Source organism: Leucopleurus acutus, assembly GCF_964270905.1.
Source record: "Leucopleurus acutus genome assembly, chromosome: 13".
In the NCBI taxonomy this organism is placed as follows: domain Eukaryota; kingdom Metazoa; phylum Chordata; class Mammalia; order Artiodactyla; family Delphinidae; genus Leucopleurus; species Leucopleurus acutus.
The window spans coordinates 73,731,301-73,751,950 of record NC_139155.1 but is presented as its reverse complement, the minus strand read 5'-3'; the positions used below and the strand labels follow the sequence as shown (position 1 = coordinate 73,751,950).

General features: G+C 42.0%; 1 protein-coding gene across 3 annotated transcripts in view; it reads left to right on the top strand.

The window, feature by feature from the left end:
- Positions 1–3,176: 3,176 nt before the first annotated feature.
- The window catches only part of RNF10 (ring finger protein 10), a 31,816-nt gene continuing 14,342 nt past the window's right edge, over positions 3,177–20,650 (top strand). For all 3 annotated transcript variants that reach the window (XM_082852847.1, XM_082852846.1, XM_082852845.1), the window contains exons 1-6: positions 3,177–3,470; positions 12,063–12,262; positions 17,189–17,388; positions 18,524–18,614; positions 19,638–19,822; positions 19,902–20,038. In XM_082852847.1, coding sequence (XP_082708973.1) covers positions 3,314–3,470; positions 12,063–12,262; positions 17,189–17,388; positions 18,524–18,614; positions 19,638–19,822; positions 19,902–20,038 — 970 coding nt within the window. In that variant the 5' untranslated portion in view covers positions 3,177–3,313. The remainder of the gene's footprint in view (positions 3,471–12,062; positions 12,263–17,188; positions 17,389–18,523; positions 18,615–19,637; positions 19,823–19,901; positions 20,039–20,650) is intronic.

Sequence of the window (20,650 nt, the reverse complement as noted above, 5' to 3'; positions counted from 1 at the left end):
CTGACGGCGGCCGGCCAGAGACATTATTAGCTGAAGGCGTCCTGAAACCTGATATTAAGGAGTTCTGCAGGATCCCTGGGATTCTGAGGCTATTTAGTCTTTGAATACCCGAAATCCCTTTCTTTTTCTCTCTCCAAATTGAATATAGAATTCACCAGGAATGAGCGGACCCTAGGGAGAACCCCCAATCACTTCTCAGAGGCCACGTCTCTGCATCTTGCCAACCTGTACTACTAACTTCCAAGATATTGAGTAACTCTTGTTTTCTGGTGCAGAAGAGGGCAAACGGAGGTACAGTGTGGTAAAAGGCTAATATTACGGGTTCAATTCTCGCAATCCTTGGTGTGCATAAAGAATTACTTGGCATGATCTTAAAGTGCACATTTCCGGGCCCCAAATACCAGAGATTTCGGATCAGTAAATCTGATATGGATACTGAGAATCTATTTGACCAAACTTCTCTGGTGATTTCTATGAGAGGGATTGGCAGACCAGTCTTGAGAAACATATGCTAGACTACTCTGAATAATAAACATTGGAAAGATTGTTCGTTGGTCTTTCCATTTTATGGACCTAAGAAGTTTAGATGGGAAGGAAAGCTCTGGCATCTATTTAGTAAGTCGCCAGAAAACACCACTCAGCCTCCCTCTCCTGCTATCACAAAGCTACATTTCTAGCTCCAACTGGTATAGAATGAGTGCTTTCCTTCAACCCCAGATTTTCCCATTCTTTTCTATGGTAAGTGTAACATAGAGCATCTTGCGCAAAAGAGGATGGAGGTGGTGAGTTTTATTTGGATTTCTGTATGTTTCTGCTTTAATTTTCTTTAAAGTATGTTTCCTGTAAATGTTTCACAAGGAGAAATTGCCAAGGACCCTAAGAAACTACTTTGAAAAGGAAAAATCTCTTCTTGGCTTAATGTAGCCTGACAGATGGACACCTACTGCTTTATTTTGGAAGAACTACACTGGGATTTCTCTCTTTCCCTCTCTTTTAAGAGAGATAGAAGAAAGGAATGATTCACCCATGTAATCAGAGTTCTCACATCTTTGTTAAAGGAAATAAAAAATCATCCAGGAATCTTAGTGTATCTTCCACGTCTATTCATACTTAAGAATGGACTTTAGGATTTTCTAGACTTAATTTGATGCATGATGTAGCCATTCTCTCATTTCAATATGATTTGTGGTGGGAAAAAAGCTGGCAAAGGGAAAGCAAGATAAGGACTGGTGGAGGGCATTTAAGGAAATTTAAAAAATGAGATTAGGGCTTCCCTGTGGCGCAGTGGTTGAGTCCACCTGCCAATACAGGGGACGTGGGTTCGAGCCCTGGTCCCCGAAGATCCCACGTGCCACGGAGCAACTCAGCCCGTGTGCCACAACTACTGAGCCTGCACTCTAGAGCCCGCAAGCCACAACTACTGAAGCCTGCATGCCTAGAGCCCATGCTCTGCAACAAGAGAAGCCACCACAATGAGAAGCCTGTGCACTGCAATGAAGAGTAGCCCCCCACTCGCCACAACTAGAGAAAGCCTGCGTGCAGCAACGAAGACCCAACACAGCCAATAAATAAATAAATAATAAATAAATAAATGAAAAAATGAGGTTAGTATCTAATTTCCTTTATCCCAGTTAAAACTGTTAACTGCAAGATGGATTGACTTGTATATACTTATTAATGTTTTGTATAACGTGATGATTAATAAGGAACCCAAAAGGGCCTAATTAGGGGAAGTCTAGGATTTTGTCTATTTGTTTATTTGTTCATCTATGACTGCTGATATTCTGCTTATCCTTCTATGCTCAGCTCAAGTACCACCACCTCTGGGGAAGCCCTCCTCTACCCCTCCTAAATTTTTGTATGTCTCTCCTTGAGGCCTCTGCTCTGGTCTGCATTTTGTGTTAACTTTATTATAGTCCTTATCACATTCTTGCATTAATGTATTTTGGAATTCTTTGGGCTGAGCACAGTGCCTGGCATATAATAGGTTTCTAACTAGATAAGGTTAGCCTTATTTATTGTTATATTTATAATAATTATTTATCTTTTTCACAGTGTTTTTCTGTGATCCTTTGAATCTTGAACTGCTACGGTTGGAACGAATCATTTATAATTTTCCAAAGTACAGATGGGTGTCATATGATTTCTAAAATACATATGTGATTTTCTAAGTCTCAGTGTCCATATCTGTAAAATGGAGAGCTGCTTATCTTACAGGTAGTTGAGAATGTCACTTATTAGCTGTGTGATCATGGCAAATGATCTAAGCTTTTTGAGCCTGTTTCCTTGTATTTAAATTTGAATTATTGTGAGGATAGATGTGATACTCCATAAAAACTGCACAGAGCAGTGTCTGCTAATGATAAGCACTCAATGATAACTATTATTATTAACACTGACATGAAATATGAACAATGATTTATATTAATAAATGACAATAAATGAAGTAATTGCATGAGGAAGTGCTGTAGAGTGATACTAAATGTAAAGTATTGTCATTATTATCATTATTAGGAGATTGAATAAGAGCCATAAATAAATTGATATTAATACTAGAATAAGAACTATAACTTACAATGAGTCAATAAAGGAATTCCACAGGTATTCCAAAGTTTGGATGCATTATGAGTGGTATATATTATTATTAGTGTACTAAGACCAAAACCTGTACTGCAAGTCCCATCATCCTGTAAGATCTGTCACACATTGAGGAGGAAAACAAAGGAAGAAAAACAAAAAACAAACAAACAAAAACCCATTGGACCCGGATGTAGGCAGAAAACTACATTTCCCAGCGTGCTTCACACTCACATCTCCACTATATATAGTTCATCCGGGTTCTTCGAGATGCTGTTTGGCGACTCGTCGCCATTCCCGGAGCAGCTCGGCCTCGGCCCAGAGGCGAGTGTCGGTCTCTGTGTCGGAGACACTTGTCCCCGACACCAAGACAGCAAGCCCTCTCCCTTGCCCCGCGGCGGGAGAGCGTGTCCGGCCGGCCGGCGGGGCTCGCGCACCCTCCCTCGCCTCCCCTTTCCCCGCAGCCTCCGCCCCGCCAGGCCCGGCCCGGACCTCCGAGCCCCGGCCTCCTCCTCCTTCTCGGTCACCGCCGCCGCCGCCGCCGGGCTCAAGAGCCCCGCCCGCTGCTTCTCCTTCCAGTTTGAGAAGCCGAGGAAGGAAACAGGGAAAAATGTCGCCATGAAGGCCGAGAACCGCTGCCGCCGCCGACCCCCGCCGGCCCCGAACGCCATGAGCCTGGGTCTCCGCCGCGCCCGCTCCGCTCCGACTGCCGCCGCCGCCGCCAAGGCCCCCTTTGATGCCGCAGAGCTCCCCCAGCGCCGCCGCCACCGCCTCCGACATGGACAAGAACAGCGGCTCCAGCAGCTCCTCCGCCTCTTCGGGCAGCAGCAAAGGGCAACAGCCCACCCGCTCCGCCTCTGCAGGGCCGGCCGGCGAGTCTAAACCCAAGAGCGGTAAGGGCGGGCTCCTGTGGCGGGGGGCGACTGCTCCTAATGCTGGGGAGGATCCTCGCTCGTGTGCCAGCTGGGTCACCCAGGGACAAGCTCCGCTTTCTACTATTCATATCTTTCTCTTTCCCATGGCTCCCATTACTTCTAGTTAACACTTAATGAGAACTGTACTGCGTGGTTTTAGTACATCCTTGCATTAAAACTCGAAATAGCTCGGTGAAGTAGATGCTATTCTTATCCCCATTTTGCGGATGAGGAAATTGAGGCTCAGAAAAGGTGAGGTCACCAGCTAGTATGTGTAGTAGGCCTGAAGACCTGGTTTGTCTGACGCACCAGTGTACGCTCCTAAAACCACTAAGTTCATTTACTCTTAATGTTGAATTAGAATTGGGTAGTGTTCAAGTTTAAACGGGAGGGTGGGGCCCAGAGATTTGTTAAACTCAAATCTCATGTTGAATGACCTGGTCCCAGATCTCCCCAGATGAAGAGGACTCATCTTTGAATGGCTTTGTTTAGTGTGGAGTAGTGGTTAAGAGAACAGCCTCTGGATTCAGTCTTTTTAGGTTTGCCAGACCTTGAGTGTCTCAGTTTCCTTACCTGTAAAGGTGGAGAAAATAAATTAACTTAGGAAACAAATGAACTAATTCTTAGGAGAGTACCTGACACCTGTCATGCACCAAATGCACAACATGTCTATTTCCTTGTTAGACTAGGATGGTGTCATCTTATGGGGAAGATTTTGTCATTTCTGTAGTCATGCCTCTCTATTAAATATGACCGTCATGATGATAATAGCTACTATTTATTGAGGGCTTACCATGTGCCAGGTACTGGGCTAGGCTTTTACCTCTTTTTTCAATACTCCAGTCACCTGTCCAGCAGGGTGGAATTGTTCACATCTAAAGAAGGAAAAAGGTGAGAAGCCAGGAGATCTGGAGTTGAATGTCTTCATCTTACTTCAAAGCTCTGCTCTTTTGTATTTTGATTAAATTAGCAGTAATAGGAAATGTTTTCAGTGGGAATAGTGGGGATGTGTGGCAGAGAGGGGAACATTGGAGTCCCCAGATGTGGAGCTCCAGTTGTTTAAAACTTCCAAGATTAAGAAAAGTGCAAGGCTGACTTAAAAACCAGAAAAACAACTGTAAGGCTGAGTTGAGTTCAGAGTTTTTCTGCTCTATATAGCAAACTTGTTTACCTGGTACATCAAGGTCTTCTAGAGCTTGCTTTTGGAACTCAGGTGGAGACCAGTTGTCTTGATAAGAATGAATGCTTTAAATATCTAAGCAGGGATAAGTGTAGACTCTCAGGCCGCGTCAGGCAGTATTATGTAGACTAATTTTGGGGTTTTGCACATGTGTAGGTTTATCGGAGATCTCCCCTAGAGATAGAGGTTTGCCAGTCCTCTTGGCCAGTGTTGGAACTAGTTTAGAACAGTCTTCATATTTTTCAGTACAGCTGGTAAATAACTTTTGCATTCTATTCCTAGATGTTAAAGATTCTGGTTCTCCAGCTATCTTAATTCTCAACTAATTTTTCTGGGGCTCCTGTTTAAGCCACTAACTTACAGTCATGAATCAGTTGCAGTAAATGCCTTAAGTTGATTTATTATTTAGTGAAGCAGTAGGTGAAAGTTTGCCCCAACTCAAACAAAATAATACAGCAACAAAACTGAGGTATGTAAGGCATTTAACTTGTATTGTCCTGACTTTGAATATGTTGATTAGTGGAACTAACTCTCATTACCCAACAGGATGATGCAGAATTCTATTGTGGTTTGACCAAAGTAAACATTTGTCAGTGTTAACATTTCAGTCAGACTTGTATAGAGTAAGTATTAATTGCTGGGTTCATTCTGACTGAAGTGAATTTTTTTTTTTTTTTTAAGCAGCTACATAAAGGGACTTCCCTGATGGTCCAGTGGTTAAGACTCCACGCTTCCACTGCAGGGGGCACGGGTTCCATCCCTGGTAGGGGAACTAAGATCCCGCATGCCATGCGGCATGGCAAAAAAAAAAAAAAAAGAAACCCATAAAATACTCTTTTTTTTTTGGCCGCTGCTGCCATGGGGCATGTGGGTTCCTTAGTTCCCCAACCAGGGATGGAACCCGTGCCCTCTGCAGTGGAAGCATGGAGTCTTAACCACTGGGCTGCCACGGACGTTCCCCTTCCCCCCCAAACAAAAACCCCATGAAAGACTTCTAAAACACTATTCACCTTATCAATTGAAAGCTTCTGAGGAAGGAAGTAAAAACTCACGGAAAGGACTTTTTTGCTGGGCTTTATGAAATACACAGGTGTGCCCTGTGGTAGCATTAGTTTTTGTTTAATGTGTTTGTAAGAGAGCTTGAATATGTTTGCCATTGCTATTGCCTACTTTTCTGGCTGCTGCTATGTATATTTCCTTAGCAAAAAGGAAGGATAGGCCTGTAGCTAAATAGAGTTCGTCATCAACCATAATCACCTGTTTGCATTTAGGAACAAATTCAGAGACAGTAAATAGAGATTAAAAATGGCTTAGGAAACTAGATATTGGCTAAGGTTGAGCTGAAAGGTAGCATATACTGCCTTAAGAACATTACAACTAAGACTAATGCTACCATAGCAGATATTGTTCAGGACCTCTTACGCAGTGACTTCTACTTCTAGATGGCTGCTCTAACAAAAGAGTAGATTGAAATTTTGCATAATTCCGTAAAAAGATTTCTGTAGGATTTCAGAAGCTGACTCAACACTTGATGTACTTGATTCAGCTGGAAATTGTTGAAGGGACCTCTTGAGTTTCATGGTACTGAGTTGAAGGAAGAACAGGAAAGGTGAGGTGAAAAGACATGACTTACAACTTGTCTGTCTTTTGTTAAAGTAACAACAAGAGTTTTTCAGTTTTTAAATATTTAATTCCCTTTTCCACTCTTCTTTTCTTACCTCACATGAGAAAAAAACCTTTGGTTTCTAATTCTGTAAACCATGTGTGTAATAAATGGTCATTTGCTTCCTAGTTACATGATAAATATACTTGAGTCTTTGTTCCTGCGACTGGCTTAGGTTTGCCCTTCATGCACACAGGAAATAAGTACATTTGGCTAACAGGATTTACTTGATCTTTCTGGCCAGATTGGCATACCACAGTTTCTTTGCCTTGGCTAATTGCTTCAAACATTTGCATAATACTCCTTTTCTTGGATCTATTCCTACAGTTTTGTTCCAGTAGTGCTAAGATGTAGTTCTAAGAACGTTCAACAGTAAATACCCAGGAATGTAGCCCAGAGGAGAGAGGTGGTTTAGAGTTTGGGGAAAGTTGTTTAGAAAGAGCAAAGAGGGACTTCCGTGGTGGCACGGTGGTTAAGAATCCGCCTGCCAGTGCAGGGGACACGGGTTCCATCCCTGGTCCGGGAAGATCCCATATGCCGCGGAGCAGCTAAGCCCGTGTGCCACAGCTCCTGAGCCTGCGTTCTAGAGCCTGTGAGCTACAACTGCTGAGCCCACATGCTGCAACTGCTGAAGCCCATGCGCCTAGAGCCCATGCTCCACAACAAGAGAAGCCACTGCAACTAGAGAAAGCCTGCGCACAGCAACAAAGACCCAACACAGCCAATAAATAAATAAAAATAAATATTTAAAAAAACAAACAGTAAACTGATATAAAAAAAAAAAGAGCAAAGAAAGTAAAAAGAGGCAAGAGAGAGACCTGGCTGTTTTGGGGCAAACAATGGACCCTGGCCCGGAACCAGTCTCTTGCCCCATCCTTCTGGGTGGGGGATGGTACTGCCATGGAGGTTAAAGGAAGGTCAGGTATTATGAAGCAGTTATTTTGAGGTTGGTGGTATGAAGCACTGTCCTGACACTCTTCCTCTTATATTCCGGTACCAGAAGCTAGGTTACTAGGGGTAATCTGCTCTGAAGAAAGCCTCTGAGCTGTAAATGGACCTGGAGGTTTTGATGGCTTTGAAAATTGAGGTGACTTAAAGCCTTCAATAAACACCATTTAGGGAAGTTAAAAGAATTTCCAGGCTGGTTGGCTTGAGTCCTTGGTTTCTATGGCTTTTTGAAAGTCTAATAGGTGCTCTTGATAGGAATTTTAGATTTATTAATAATAGGCTTTCAAATAACAGCAACTATGTGCCAGCCACCAGGGTAGGCATTTTACAGAAGTTTTCTCTTAGTCCTCATGACTCTATGAGGAGGGAGGGGAGAGGATTAGCCCTATTTTACTGACAAGAAAACCAGGAGTTAGAGTAATTGTCCAAGTAAATTCCTAAGAAGTCCCAGGCAATATTACTAAGTACACTTTATATAAATTCACTTAACAAGCAAGTAACTTATTGGCACATGTGTCATTCCTGATACCCCATCTCTTTTCCTTTCATTCAGAATTAATAATTTCAGCTGGACTCAGTTATCAGTTGATTCTGTAGTAAGGCCATATGTTGCCCCTCCAGAGGTGCTTGTCAGCCGCTTTGGACGATGGGTAAGCAACTTGCTTGTGACATGGCATGAATCAGCAGCAGAAACTTCCTGGCTGGTATTCTGATCTGTAGACTGTCCCACCTGTTACAACTACAGCTAGAAATGATGTTGCCGAATTTTTTAACTGAAAAATTTATGGCCTGTTATTTGGTAATTGGGGGAAGAGACTGAAATATGCTTACTGTTACTTGGTGGAGACTTTTCTCTTAGGGAAATGTGGGACAGCTGAGACCCAGTGGATTAAGTTTTCAAGTCTCCTGTGTTCTGGATTTGAGCCATTTAACTAATGGTCCATTTTGGAATGTGTCTTGATAGTTTTTGGCAGTTCTCAGCTCTGGGTGTGCATTAGAATCTCTTAAGGACCTTTTTTTTTTTTTTTTTTTTAATAAGGATGTGTGGGGCTCTTCCCTAGCAGTTCTTTCTGATTCTTTAGGTCTGGTTTGGGCCCTGACATCCATAGTTTTAAAAGTCTCTGCAAATGATTCTCTTGTGCAGCCAGGATTGTGAACAACCACTTTGAAATTTAAAACTTTCAACAGAGAATATGTGTGTCCTAGGAACTTAGTTTGACTTTTTTGTCTGTTTTCCAGAATCTAAAGCAGATCACCTCATTGCTATCTCCTATTAGAGAAAGGAGGACAGATTCATCCCCCAACTTATTCACATGTATATTCTGGCAAGTTGCCTCAGAAATAGCACTCCTGAGTTTTATCTCTGGGTCCCAGGCCTAACTACCTTCAATCTTTAGCTGCCTGGGTCTAGAGATAAGAGCCAGCCTCTCACTTTAGATGTCTGACTTCACGCCTGTAGGTAAGTGAAAGACAAGATGAGGGAGTGGATTTTAGCAACTAAAATCTTGAATCCTTATGTGGTCAGTTGTCGTAATGTTTTAGAAGTGAGCAGTTCACTGTCAGCAGTTCTGTAAGCATTATGAAACCATTTCCTTGCCAGTGTGGTAATAAGTGAAGAAATGAAAACAGCCCTCCTTCTGAGTGCCAGGTTACCTTTTTGAGCCCTTGAAGTGTAGAATCTGGCTTTACCTAAATCTGTGCAGTCTAAATCTATTAGGTCTTGAAAACAACAGGGTCAAATGCAGGATCATCTGAAATAGTCTTGGATAATAAGGTTTGGGGAACATATGTTTTCTGCATATGCCTATCCTCTTCATAAAACCTCATTTCTTTTCATGGTAAAGTTAGCTGGGGTTCTGTATCCCTCTGAATTTTCTGTTAATTTGAAATCTTACTAATTTCATGGGTTCAGAGCAAGGCAGAATTTGAGATCTGAAGTTTCATTTTCTAATTGTTACCACTGATGCCATGTTTGACTGTAACTGTTGCGAACTGAAGTAGTACGTAAAAGTCTAGTTCTTAAATTCTAACTTTTAAGCTCTGGTCACTTTCCCTAACTGGGATTGAAAGGTGACTGGTAGGAGTGAACCCTAGCCTGGCAGTGTTTCTTTGACCATCTGTTCTGTTGACAGTGCTGCCATCTCACATGACTGGTCAGGTTTGGAGAGGATGACATACCTCTCATTTATCCCATGTTGCTGGCAAACTGAGTGTGAAGTGGTTGCTTCGAAAATCTGGACTCTGGTTTATCAGCTGATGTTTCCTTTTCCCTGAGGATATGCTTCACCTTGAATTTATTTTTGTCTGCTGTAAAAGAAGCTGGTCACCTTGTCTAGAAATAATTTCTTGTAGGTACTTACAGTTTTTTAATTATCCAAATTATTAGTATACAGAAGAGTAATTCTGTTTACTTAGGTCAGAATTTTAGAGGGTGAGGCCTGAGCACAAGAATCCCTTAAAAGCTCATCTGGGTGATTCCTACAAACTGTAGGATTGAGAACCACTGTTTTAGGCCAACGTGAATAGCTTCATTTCCCAAAGGTAAATGTCATTAACAGCCTGCTCTGTTGCCTTTCCAGACATGTTTCTATTAATTATATATTTTTAACATAAATAGGATTAAGCTATATTTTGGCAGGTGGGGGGGGGTTGTTTCTGAGGCTCATGCTGGAGTCTTTTTTTTTTTTTCTTTCCTGCGGTACGCGGGCCTCTCATGGTTGGGGCCTCTCCCATTGCAGAGCGCAGGCTCCGGACGCGCAGGCTCAGAGGCCATGGCTCATGGGCCCAGCCGCTCTGCGGACTGGGGCACGAACCCGTGTCCCCTGCATCGGCAGGCGGACTCCCAACCACTGTGCCACCAGGGAAGCCCTGGAGTCTTCTCGACTTTATAAACTACCACCCCTTTAAAGTTTGAGAGTAAGCCTAATGGATTTCTTCATTAAAAGTCCCCCAACTTCTGTTTTCTCTGTTCTTGCTTTTAAAGCCATTAAAGTGTAGGATACAGACTTGATTTGGTCAGATTTCTGTGTTGAAATAAGGCAAGATGAAGTGAGTGAAGGGACAAGAAAGATGAGTCTTTTTTTGTCTGAAGACTAATTTGGGGACCTTTCACCGTTATTTACTTGGTATGGGTCTCAGGTTCTCAGATAGGTTTTATTTTGCCTCCTCTCCCCTGCTTTTTTTTTTAAAGCTGGTAAACTTTGGCACATGTTAAATGTGTCTGGGGGCTTCCCTGGTGGCACAGTGGTTGAGAGTCTGCCTGCTGATGCAGGGGACAGGGGCTCGTGCCCCGGTCCGGGAAGATCCCACATGCCACGGAGCGGCTGGGCCCGTGAGCCATGGCCGCTGAGCCTGCGCGTCTGGAGCCTGTGCTCCGCAATGGGAGAGGCCACAGCAGTGAGAGGCCCACATACCGCAAAAAAAAAAAAAAAGTGTCTGGTCAGGGTTCTTTGTTCAATTTGGACAAAATAATCTATGCAGTTCAGCTCTGCAGTAGAAAAAGTGGGGCAAAGAATACAAACGAGCTCTTTACACAAAATACAAATGGTTAACAGACTGAAAAAATGTTTGTTGCTAGTCATCAGAGAAATTCAAATTTGAAACAAATTATTTTGACCCTTCAATTTAACAAAGTTTATTCAACTCAGTATTATAAAGAATGTAGTAAACTAGATGTTCTCTCTTATACTGTTGTTAGAATATAAATAAATTGGTATGGTTCTGGAAAGCAACTTGAGGATGTGTAAAAGGCTTTATGATCATACTTAATCTGCTAATTCTACTTTGAGAACTTGACATAATTATACACACAGGCCTCTGTATAAAGAGGCTCCCAATACTATTATATTAAATAAACAAAAAGTCAGAAACCACCTAAATGTACAACAAATTGGTTATGTTACGCCATAAGCATATGGTAGACAACAGTGTGGCCATTAATCATGTTTTTGAAGCCTAGGGGTGCATGCAAATGCTCAAGGAGTAATAGGTGGAAGACAATATATCTTATATGCCTGTCATTCTGTGGAAGATGTGTGATGAGTGTATAAAATGGAGAATAAAAGGAAATTAAACACTTCATAGGTTGGTATTCCATGGGCACTGGCGAATTTATTCTTCTGGTTTCCAAAATTGAACTTATGTTCTTGTAATTGGAGAAAAAAAGCAAGAAACAGTTTTTAAAAGGGTATAACTTCACGCTGATATACTCTTAGAGTCCAACTTCTTTTGTTTTGTCAATTTAATAGCTTCTCAGTTTGACCTCTAAAACGTATGTAAATATTGTTTTGCTTTTGTGCCTTCTGTATATGTGCTAAGACCTAGGCCACACCATTGCGGTATAGGGTCTAGCTGTGTTGTAGTAATTTAAGAAGAATGCCTTCTGTCCTGCCTCCAGATAAAGTACTTTTCCTTAATATAGATAGGCTGTTCTTTTTCTGTCACTCTGTCTGAATGGACTTGTATCAATACAAGAGCAGTGATTAAGCTCTGTTATAAAGAAAGACATTGTGAACTGAGAGTCTGTGTGGTTTGATCTATATTGTGTCCCTCCTGAGGGAGGGACCCTTTAGGCTTCATTCCAAAAAAAATTTTTTTTTTTCACCTTACTGTGTAATGTCTTGCCGAAAGCACTGATACTCTGGCCCAACCCAGATATCTTGGAGGTCATGGAAGGGCCCACTTACCTTTGTTTAAACACAATTTTGTTGGGAGGTGGAGAGCAATTCGTCAAGTATATGTATCATTTCTTAACTAATTTTTTCACATTTCTTGCTTTCAGATGGAAAGAACTCAAGTGGATCCAAGCGTTATAATCGCAAACGTGAACCTTCCTACCCCAAAAATGAAAATTTTATCAACCAGTCCCGTCGCTCCAATTCACAGAAAAGCAAAACTTTTAATAAGATGCCTCCTCAAAGGGGCGGCGGCAGCAGCAACAAACTCTTTAGCTCTTCTTTCAATGGTGGAAGACGAGATGAGGTATGGAATTTTAGAATGTCCTTTCTAGAACATAAGAAGCATGAGGTCTGATCCCCCCATCCCCAGTTTATTAGTGGTTGGGAAGGGGTGGGAGCAAGAGTTCCCCCCCTTTCTGAATTACTTGAGTAGTTGAGGATTAACTAGGTTTGGAACTTCTCCTCCTTTCTTCCCTTGAAGGTTATGAACATTTTCTTGGAAGACATTGTAATTATGGATTGTGAGAAATTATAGCAAATTTCGGGTACTGTAATTTGTATCATGCTTTAAAAAAATTTTGTGTCATCCTTTTATTATCACTCTTGATTTATAGGTACACTTTGGAATATTTAGGTAATAAAATGGCATTAATTAATGACATTAATTTGCCCAGTAGTATCTAGAAAAATGTAAAATGCTATATATTCTTAGTCCCAGGTACTCTGATTTTAGGAGTTTCTTAGATATCTTTCTGTAAGTGCATAAAGACTCATGTACAAGGGAGGTCATTGCAACATTGTTTGTAGTTGCACAATTTAGGAAACAAACTAAATGCTATCAGAGTTAAATACATTATTGGTTAAATATATTATCCTGCTGTTTGAATGTTGCCTACTATGTAACCAGTATACAACAAGATTTAATGGATGCACTAATGGAAGAATTCATTCACTCGCCAGAAATTTATTCCTCACCTACTATGCACTAAATATCATTTAGAGTTTGGAATACAACATTGGGTAGAGCTTATAATCTAGTTTGGGGAGACAATAAACAAATCGTTATGTAATAAATACAATTATTAAATTAAAAAAAAGTAGACTGAGAGCGGTAAAGGGATAGAGAGTAACAAAGAGTAGTTTTAGGAGGTGGCTAAGGAAAGCTTCTCTGAGGACTCTCTGAGTCCTGAATGAAGCAAGGGAGCACACAGTAGAATTTGAGGAAGGGTGTGTTAGCAAGAGCGAATTTACAGGTACAAGGGACCAGAGATGGTAATGTTTTTCGTGTGTTTGAGGTAAAGCAAATAGGCTACCATGGGTGGAGAAGCAGGAAATGAAGCCAAAGAGTAAGAGAGGGATCAGATCACATGGGCCCTTGAAGGACTTTGGCTTTTGTTCAGAGAGATGGGAAGCTATTGGGGGGCTTAAGAAGAGAAGTAAGGTAATCTGACTTGGAATTGTAAAGGGGAGAGTGGAAGCAGGGAGACTAGTTAGGAGCTTATTAAGGTATTCCTGGTGAGAGTGATTGAAACAGAGTGATAGTGATGAGAGGGGATCATATTTGGGGAGATAGTTGCAGGTAGAGCCAGCAGGATTTTTAAATAGATTAGATGTGGGGTTTGAGCAGAGAAATAAATGACTAGTGTTTTTGATAGGGGCCCAATTCAGGTACCGTTTGCTGAAATGGGGGCAAGTTCAAGAGGAGTACAGGGTTTTGGGATGGGGAGGGAAGGGGGATGTTTAGATTAGATAAAGAATGTCATTTGGAAGTGTTATATTTGCGTTGAGATGCCTGTTGGATCTCTGAGTGTAGATAGGCTGTTAACTGAGTCGAGTTCAAGGAGGAGACCCTGGCTAGAGAGCTGTCCATGTACACTTGGTGTTTGCAACTATGGAACTAAGTGGGATCATTAAGGAGTGAGTGTTGCGAAAAGGGAATAGATTCAAGGACTGAGCCTGGAGTCAGGATGATAAGGAACCAGCAAAAAGGGAGGAAGAGAACTGAAAGCCATTTGGAGAAATGGCTTGTTTTGTCCTGTGCTGCTGTTAGGCTGGGTAAGAAGATTCAGATGGAAAGTTGACCTTTAGATTTGGAAATGGGAAGGTAGTTTAGGTTTTTGGCCTTGCGCTGCTTTGGTGGAGTGGTGAGGACAAAAACCTGATTGGCATAGCTTTAAAGAGGATATGAAGAAGAAACAGCAAGTTTAGATAGTTACTTTCTAGTGGTTTTGCTCTTACAGGGGACCAGAGAGGTGAGGCAGTAGCTTGAGGGGAATGTGAGGTCAAGAGAGATTTTAAGCTTAGAGAAATGCAGCATACTTCTGCTAATGGGATTGTTCTGGGAAGAGGGAAAACGTGATGCAGAGGAGAGAGAGAATTACTAGAAGTGTCCTTGAGTTCCTGAGGAGTTGGGGTCTAGCGCACAGGTGGAGGAGTTGGCTTAGGAGCTTCGCCAGTTCATCCACAGTAACAAGAGGAAGGCAGACTAGGAGCACATTGGAGTTCTTTTCTGATTGTTCTTACTGTCTCAGTGAAGTGTAAAAGGTGAGCCAAGAGAGGAGGTTTGGAAACCAGAGGACTGGAGGATTTGTCTGGGTGTCTGGGGGAATCCGTGGAGCACAGAAGCGTAATAGGATTGCAGTATGACCGCTGGGCCGCAGAAAGGTCTACTTTAGTGAGGCTGGTTGGTATGGTGTGGTTGTGTTCTTTAGCCATGTTTACTTGCTCTGATGCTGTGGATTAATTGGGAAAGTTTTGCCCGGTGAGTACAGCTGACAAAGAGAAGAGGGCAATGGAATAGGATCAGAGCCAAATAAGGAAAGAAGATTTGGGGGGAGGGTGTTGGATCACTGGTTTGGAGATCCCAGTGGAGGTGAAAAGTTGTTAGAATCAGAACTAACGGAAACAAGCTGAGAAAGGAGTGAGTTGCTGGTAGGGTGCTCAAAATTAAGATGGTGGAAGAGGTGCAGTTATTACCACTGTGGTCTAGACTGTAGAGCAGTGCCATCCAGTAGAAATGCTAAGATAGAAATGGCAAGCCAAATATGTAACTTAAAGTTTTCTAGTTGTCACAGTAAACAAGTAAAAACGATGAAATTAATGTTAATATATTTAATCCAATATAGCTAAAATGCTATTTCATGATGTGGTACTGGCCACATTTCAAGTGCTCAGTAGCCATCATATCTGGATAGTAGTGGCTGCTTTGTTATGACAGCACAGCTCTAGATGGTATGCCCATGGCAGTGGGTGGCAGAGGTAGAGTGGAGGGCAAGCTGATTGGAGGAGAGGAAGTCAAGGAACTGAGAGGTGAACATGTTGGAAGTGTAATCAGGAATTATGATGGGCAGTATTAGAGACAGTGGGCTGTTAGTGGTAAAAAGATGAAGGTAGAAGGTTGAGAATGTGGTAGATTTTGTTGAGTGAACATGAGCTCTTATCTGAGTTTGGGGCATTAGAGTGGAAGACTGATTAGGGGAGGCAGAGCCTATGGAGATGAGAGTCTAGGGGTGAGAGATAAGGGATGACCTGGAAGTCTTGGGCTTCCTCTGGTGAGTTACATAAACAGTGAGGGGGAGGTGTTGTCTCCCAAGATCTGTTAAGATAAAAGGAGATTGCCTAACTGTGTGATATGCCACTGTATTTAATCATAACGATCATATACTCTGATTCCGTATTCATAGAATATCTCAGAGGATATATTGGTTGCCTCTGGAATAGAAGGTATCTTTGGCTTTATCCCTTTTTGTACTCTTTTTGCCCTCACCGCGAGGCATGCGGGATCCCAGTTCCCCGATTGACCAGGGATTGAACCCGCGCCCCCTGCAGTGGAAGCGCTGAGCCTCAACCACATGACCGCCAGGGAAGTCCGCTTTTTTGTACTCTTTAGGTTTCTTTATCGTGTATATACAAGTGTTGCTCATTAAACTCTAAATTTGACTTTACTAACAAGCAGCAAAAGCCTTAAATTTGCATTTCCTTTGACTCAGTAATTCCTACTCTACATTCAAAAGAAATAATTGTAGGTGCTCAAATGTTTGTGCACAAAGGTCTGTCAACTGTGTTTATCATAGCATTATTTTGTTAATGCTGGAAAAGCCATGAACAATCTGTCCTACACTAAGGCATTATAGTATACCTATCGTAATATAATGGTATATAGCTATTTAAAGTGACTCTTCAGGGACTTCCCTGGTGGTGCAGTGGTTAAAGACTTCGCCTTCCAATGCAGGAGGCGCGGTTCGATCCCTGGTTGGGGAGCTAAGATCCCACATGCCTCACAGCCAAAGAACCGAAACATAAAAAAGAAGGAGTATTGTAATAAATTCAATAAAGACTTAAAAAAAAAAAAGGTCCACATCAAAAAAAATCTTTAAAAAAAATAAACGTAAAACAGGCTTACCAAAAAAAAAGTGACTCTTTACTAGTATTTAGTGACAGGGCCAAGTGCCTATGACGTTAATTGGGAAAGTGGGATTAGAAAATGGACTAGCTGACTTATAGCAGGTACCTGTACCATTTCAATTTGGGAACGTTAGGAGGACCACAAAAGCTCCAACACAATAAATCTTCCATCTCTGTGCAATGGTATTTCTCCCACGTGGTTTCTTGTCACTTTCTAAGCTGTTTCTGAATGTGCTGATTGGATTTATTTCTGGACACAGAGCTAGTCTGCCTACCTGTTCTAATTCTGTCAGTTTTAATTAACAATGAATAGCAGTGTGTGTCTTAGACAGGAGGTCTCTGGCAGGATCCTGAAGCCTATGGCAGTTAGTAGCTGCCTGCAGGCCGCCTCCAGAGTATAGTTCCACAGATTCATTTTGACCAGAAACAAACCAGAGAGCAAGTAGCTAACAAGAGTGGAGGTGTAGGAGTCTTACGGGACTGTGGAAAGGTTAATCCGGTAAGTAAATCTTTGTGCTTCAAGATAGCTAGAGAAGTTCATGCTGGGTTTTGTCATTTCATGGTTAATTGCCACTTAGGGCAGACTAAATAGTTTATAAGTAATTGTATGTTAGAGGCTCTTTTTCTCTTTTTCCACTCCCATCTAGATCTTAGGTAGACTTTTGCATTACCCCATCCTAGGAAAATTGTTTACTAAATATAAGCCTGTGTTTTATTTAGTTAATATTTTAAGCCGTGTAGAAGGAGGGGTTGTGCAGGTTTCTGCTGTCATTTAGCAAGTGTCATCCTAATCTAAAATCCTCTGATTTATTCTCATTCTCTCTAGGTAGCAGAGGCTCAGCGGGCAGAGTTTAGCCCTGCCCAGTTCTCTGGTCCGAAGAAGATCAACCTGAATCACTTGTTGAATTTCACTTTTGAACCCCGTGGCCAGGCAGGTCATTTTGAAGGCAGTGGACATGGCAGCTGGGGAAAAAGGAACAAGTGGGGGCATAAGCCTTTTAACAAGGAATTGTTTTTACAAGCCAAGTGAGTATGGCTACTCTTAAGAGGGAAGTGAAGTTGAGCCTTTGGGCATTTGTGGTGCAAAGAGGCTTCTTTTAAACTACTGTGGGAGAGAGGCGGAAACAGTTGATTCTCTCTCTCTGTCTCTCTGTCTCTCTCTCTCTCTCTCTCTGTCTCTGTCTCTGTCTCTCTCTCTGTCTCTCTCTCTCTCTCTCTCTCTCTGTCTCTCTCTGTCTCTCACTCACCTCACTTTGAAAACACAGATGTGTTTCAAGTGGATGTTCTTGGTGCTCAAAAGAAGATAATGTATTTATTTAGCTTAAATAAATAAATGCTAAAATTAAATAATGCTTTAGTATCATGATGAGGTAGTAAAAGTGTTTGCTTTGGAATTGAATCCAGATTTGAATCTTGTTTTGGCCTTCGACCTTGGGTAACTTACCTAACCACTTTGAGATTCAGCTTTTCCTCTGTAAAGGAGGAGAAATTACTTAAGGGAGAATTGAGTGCCACGTTGGAGTGCTTGGCATACATTTGCTCAAATACTGATTCTCTTTTGTTTCCTTTTGTGTGGCATTAGTTATAATGTAAGGTTTGACCTTGGATCTAGACTGAAGTAACCATTTAGTACTTTATATAAACTGGTGGGAGTTCCCTGGTGGCCTAGTGGTTAGGATTCCAGGCTTTCACTGCTGTGGCCTGGGTTCGGTCCCTGGTCAGGGAACTGAGAATCCCCTAAGCCGTGTGGCGTAGCCAAAATAACCAAAAAGCTAGTACTCAAAAGATTGAGTGGGGACAGTTTTTTCTACTGCCTTGAAGACTAGTGGTTTCTGGGGGTGAGGGAGGAGATCTGGCTTCCCTTCTGGTTGATGGAGCCACAGTCTGGCTTAATTTTACTTCAGAGGAGGGCCTGCAGGCAGCTTGGCTGGGCCTGGAAGCAGAAGAAACAGAGTTCATGGTAGACTCCTACCCGCTGAGTCTTTGGATTCCTTCCAGAGCCAGGACTTGGAACTGAGGCTGAAGTCCTAGTTTAGTGCTTCACAAAGCATGGCTGCTAATGGCCTGCATTTGATTTCTAAGTAAAGAGATGATGAATTTCTGCTGAAGGCTTGTTGGTAGATTGTGACAGTGCCTTTTACTTGTCTCTCCCTATTTTTAGCTGCCAGTTTGTGGTGTCTGAAGACCAAGACTACACAGTCCATTTTGCTGATCCTGATACCTTAGTCAACTGGGACTTTGTGGAGCAAGTGGTGAGTAGCTCAGCTAAGCTTATAACCTGTTAGTGGGAGAGAGAACTAAAGAAAGGGACCGTGGTGACAGCAGCTTTTGGCTGGGTTTACTGCTGATCCCACTTTCTGCCTGGCCTTAGTGTAGACGTTTTCCAGAGATCAGTCCTGGTTTCTTCTGGAGTTCATTTTGTGCTAATTGGCTCTGGCCTGCAGGACTGGGTGTTGGAGGGCTCTGATCTGTAGGACAAAAGCAATCCTGTCTACTACCTCTTCTCTTCTGGGAAGAAGTAATCAGAGGAATATGAGAACTCTGGTTACCCTCCTGACCCAGGATGGACTCATTACATGGACACTGCTTCATTGGTAGCCATTTGTAGTAATCAGTATCAGGTTAGGCCTTGGCCTTGTGACAGGTGAAATGAGCTACACAGCTGTACTTCTGTCCAAGCTACTGCTGTGTTTGTTTTCTCTTCTCTGTTATGGGCTCTGGGTATCCCCTTGTCACTCCTAGGTTATATGATGTAGTTTCAAAATGATGGACCCAAAACCTGGACTCCCATTACTGTGAAAATTCATAGAATCATCTGAAAATGACATAGAAGGTCTATGAAACTTAGGTTTTATATGCATTGGTTTAAAAAAAAAAGTAGAGACGTACAGTATAAAGTGGAAGTCTCATTGACTCCTCTTTTGGAAATTACCGGTACATTACTTCTAGAACCTTTTTGTGCCTTTATGTATGCGTACATATAAATCTTTTTTTGTAAATGGGATCATATATTGATTTCTGTCATTTTTTCCCTTTGATGTAGAACCCCCAAAATACCTGTTGTATAGTTGTTTTAGTATATTAAACTATTATTACTGTTTCCTTTATGATTTGCTTGAAGTGCTATTGTACATATACCTGCACTGTTGAACAGTTTTGTGAAGATGTGTTGTTAGAGCTGTATAGGGATGGGGATGGAAGAGGAGAGGCTTTAACTTTGGTAATCCGTAGTTATTTCTGAAAGTAGTTTAACTTGTGGTGGCATTTTGTTTCAGCGCATTTGTAGCCATGAAGTGCCATCTTGCCCAATATGCCTATATCCACCTACTGCAGCCAAGATAACCCGTTGTGGACACATCTTCTGCTGGGCATGCATCCTGCACTATCTTTCATTGAGCGAGAAGACCTGGAGTAAATGTCCCATCTGTTACAGTTCTGTGCATAAGAAGGATCTCAAGAGGTAAGACGGAGATATTTACTAGATTAGATCCCAGTCTGCTAACTCCTTGCCCTGCAACATATAAATGTCCCTGTTACAGTGTTGTTGCCACAGAATCACATCAGTATGTTGTTGGTGATACCATTACAATGCAGCTGATGAAGAGGCAGAAAGGGGTGTTGGTGGCCTTGCCCAAATCCAAATGGATGAATGTAGAACATCCTATTCATCTTGGAGGTAAGTTCGGTTAATTTGGGGGCAGATAATGGTGGGTGTATACCCTTTAAGGTTCCTTGAATATATCTTTTTACTGTCAGAGATTTAGCCTTTCAGCAAGCCATTTCTAGCATTTCCAAATTAGTCATAGTGTTCCAGTAGGTTGGAGTGGAGTTTGCAGAAAGTGGTTTCATTCTTGGTTTCAATTTGGTTCAGTTGTAAAATGAAAAATTAAAGTACATATAAAGCTTTGTTGAATAGTGTCTGGCTCTGTGCCCAGGTTTTGGGGATTCCCCAGTCAGCCAGTCTTGGCACCTGTCATCAAGGAACTCGGTGTCTAATAGAAGAGACAGACTGGTGGCCAGGCAGTTCGGATCTAGAGTGTGGGCAGTGCTTACAGTGGGGGAAGTGCAAGAGGTTGTATTCTCTGTATTCCACATGGAAATGAGCATTGAATTAAAGTGGCATTTCAGTTTCTGGGCAAAAGAGATTTTTCAATAAACAGTATTGAAACAGTTGACTCTTATGGAAAAAATAAAATGAAATTAGATCTCTATCTCATACCATTCATAAAAATCAATTTCTGATGGATTGAAGAATTAAATGTAACGAAATCCAAAACTTTTAAAAGAA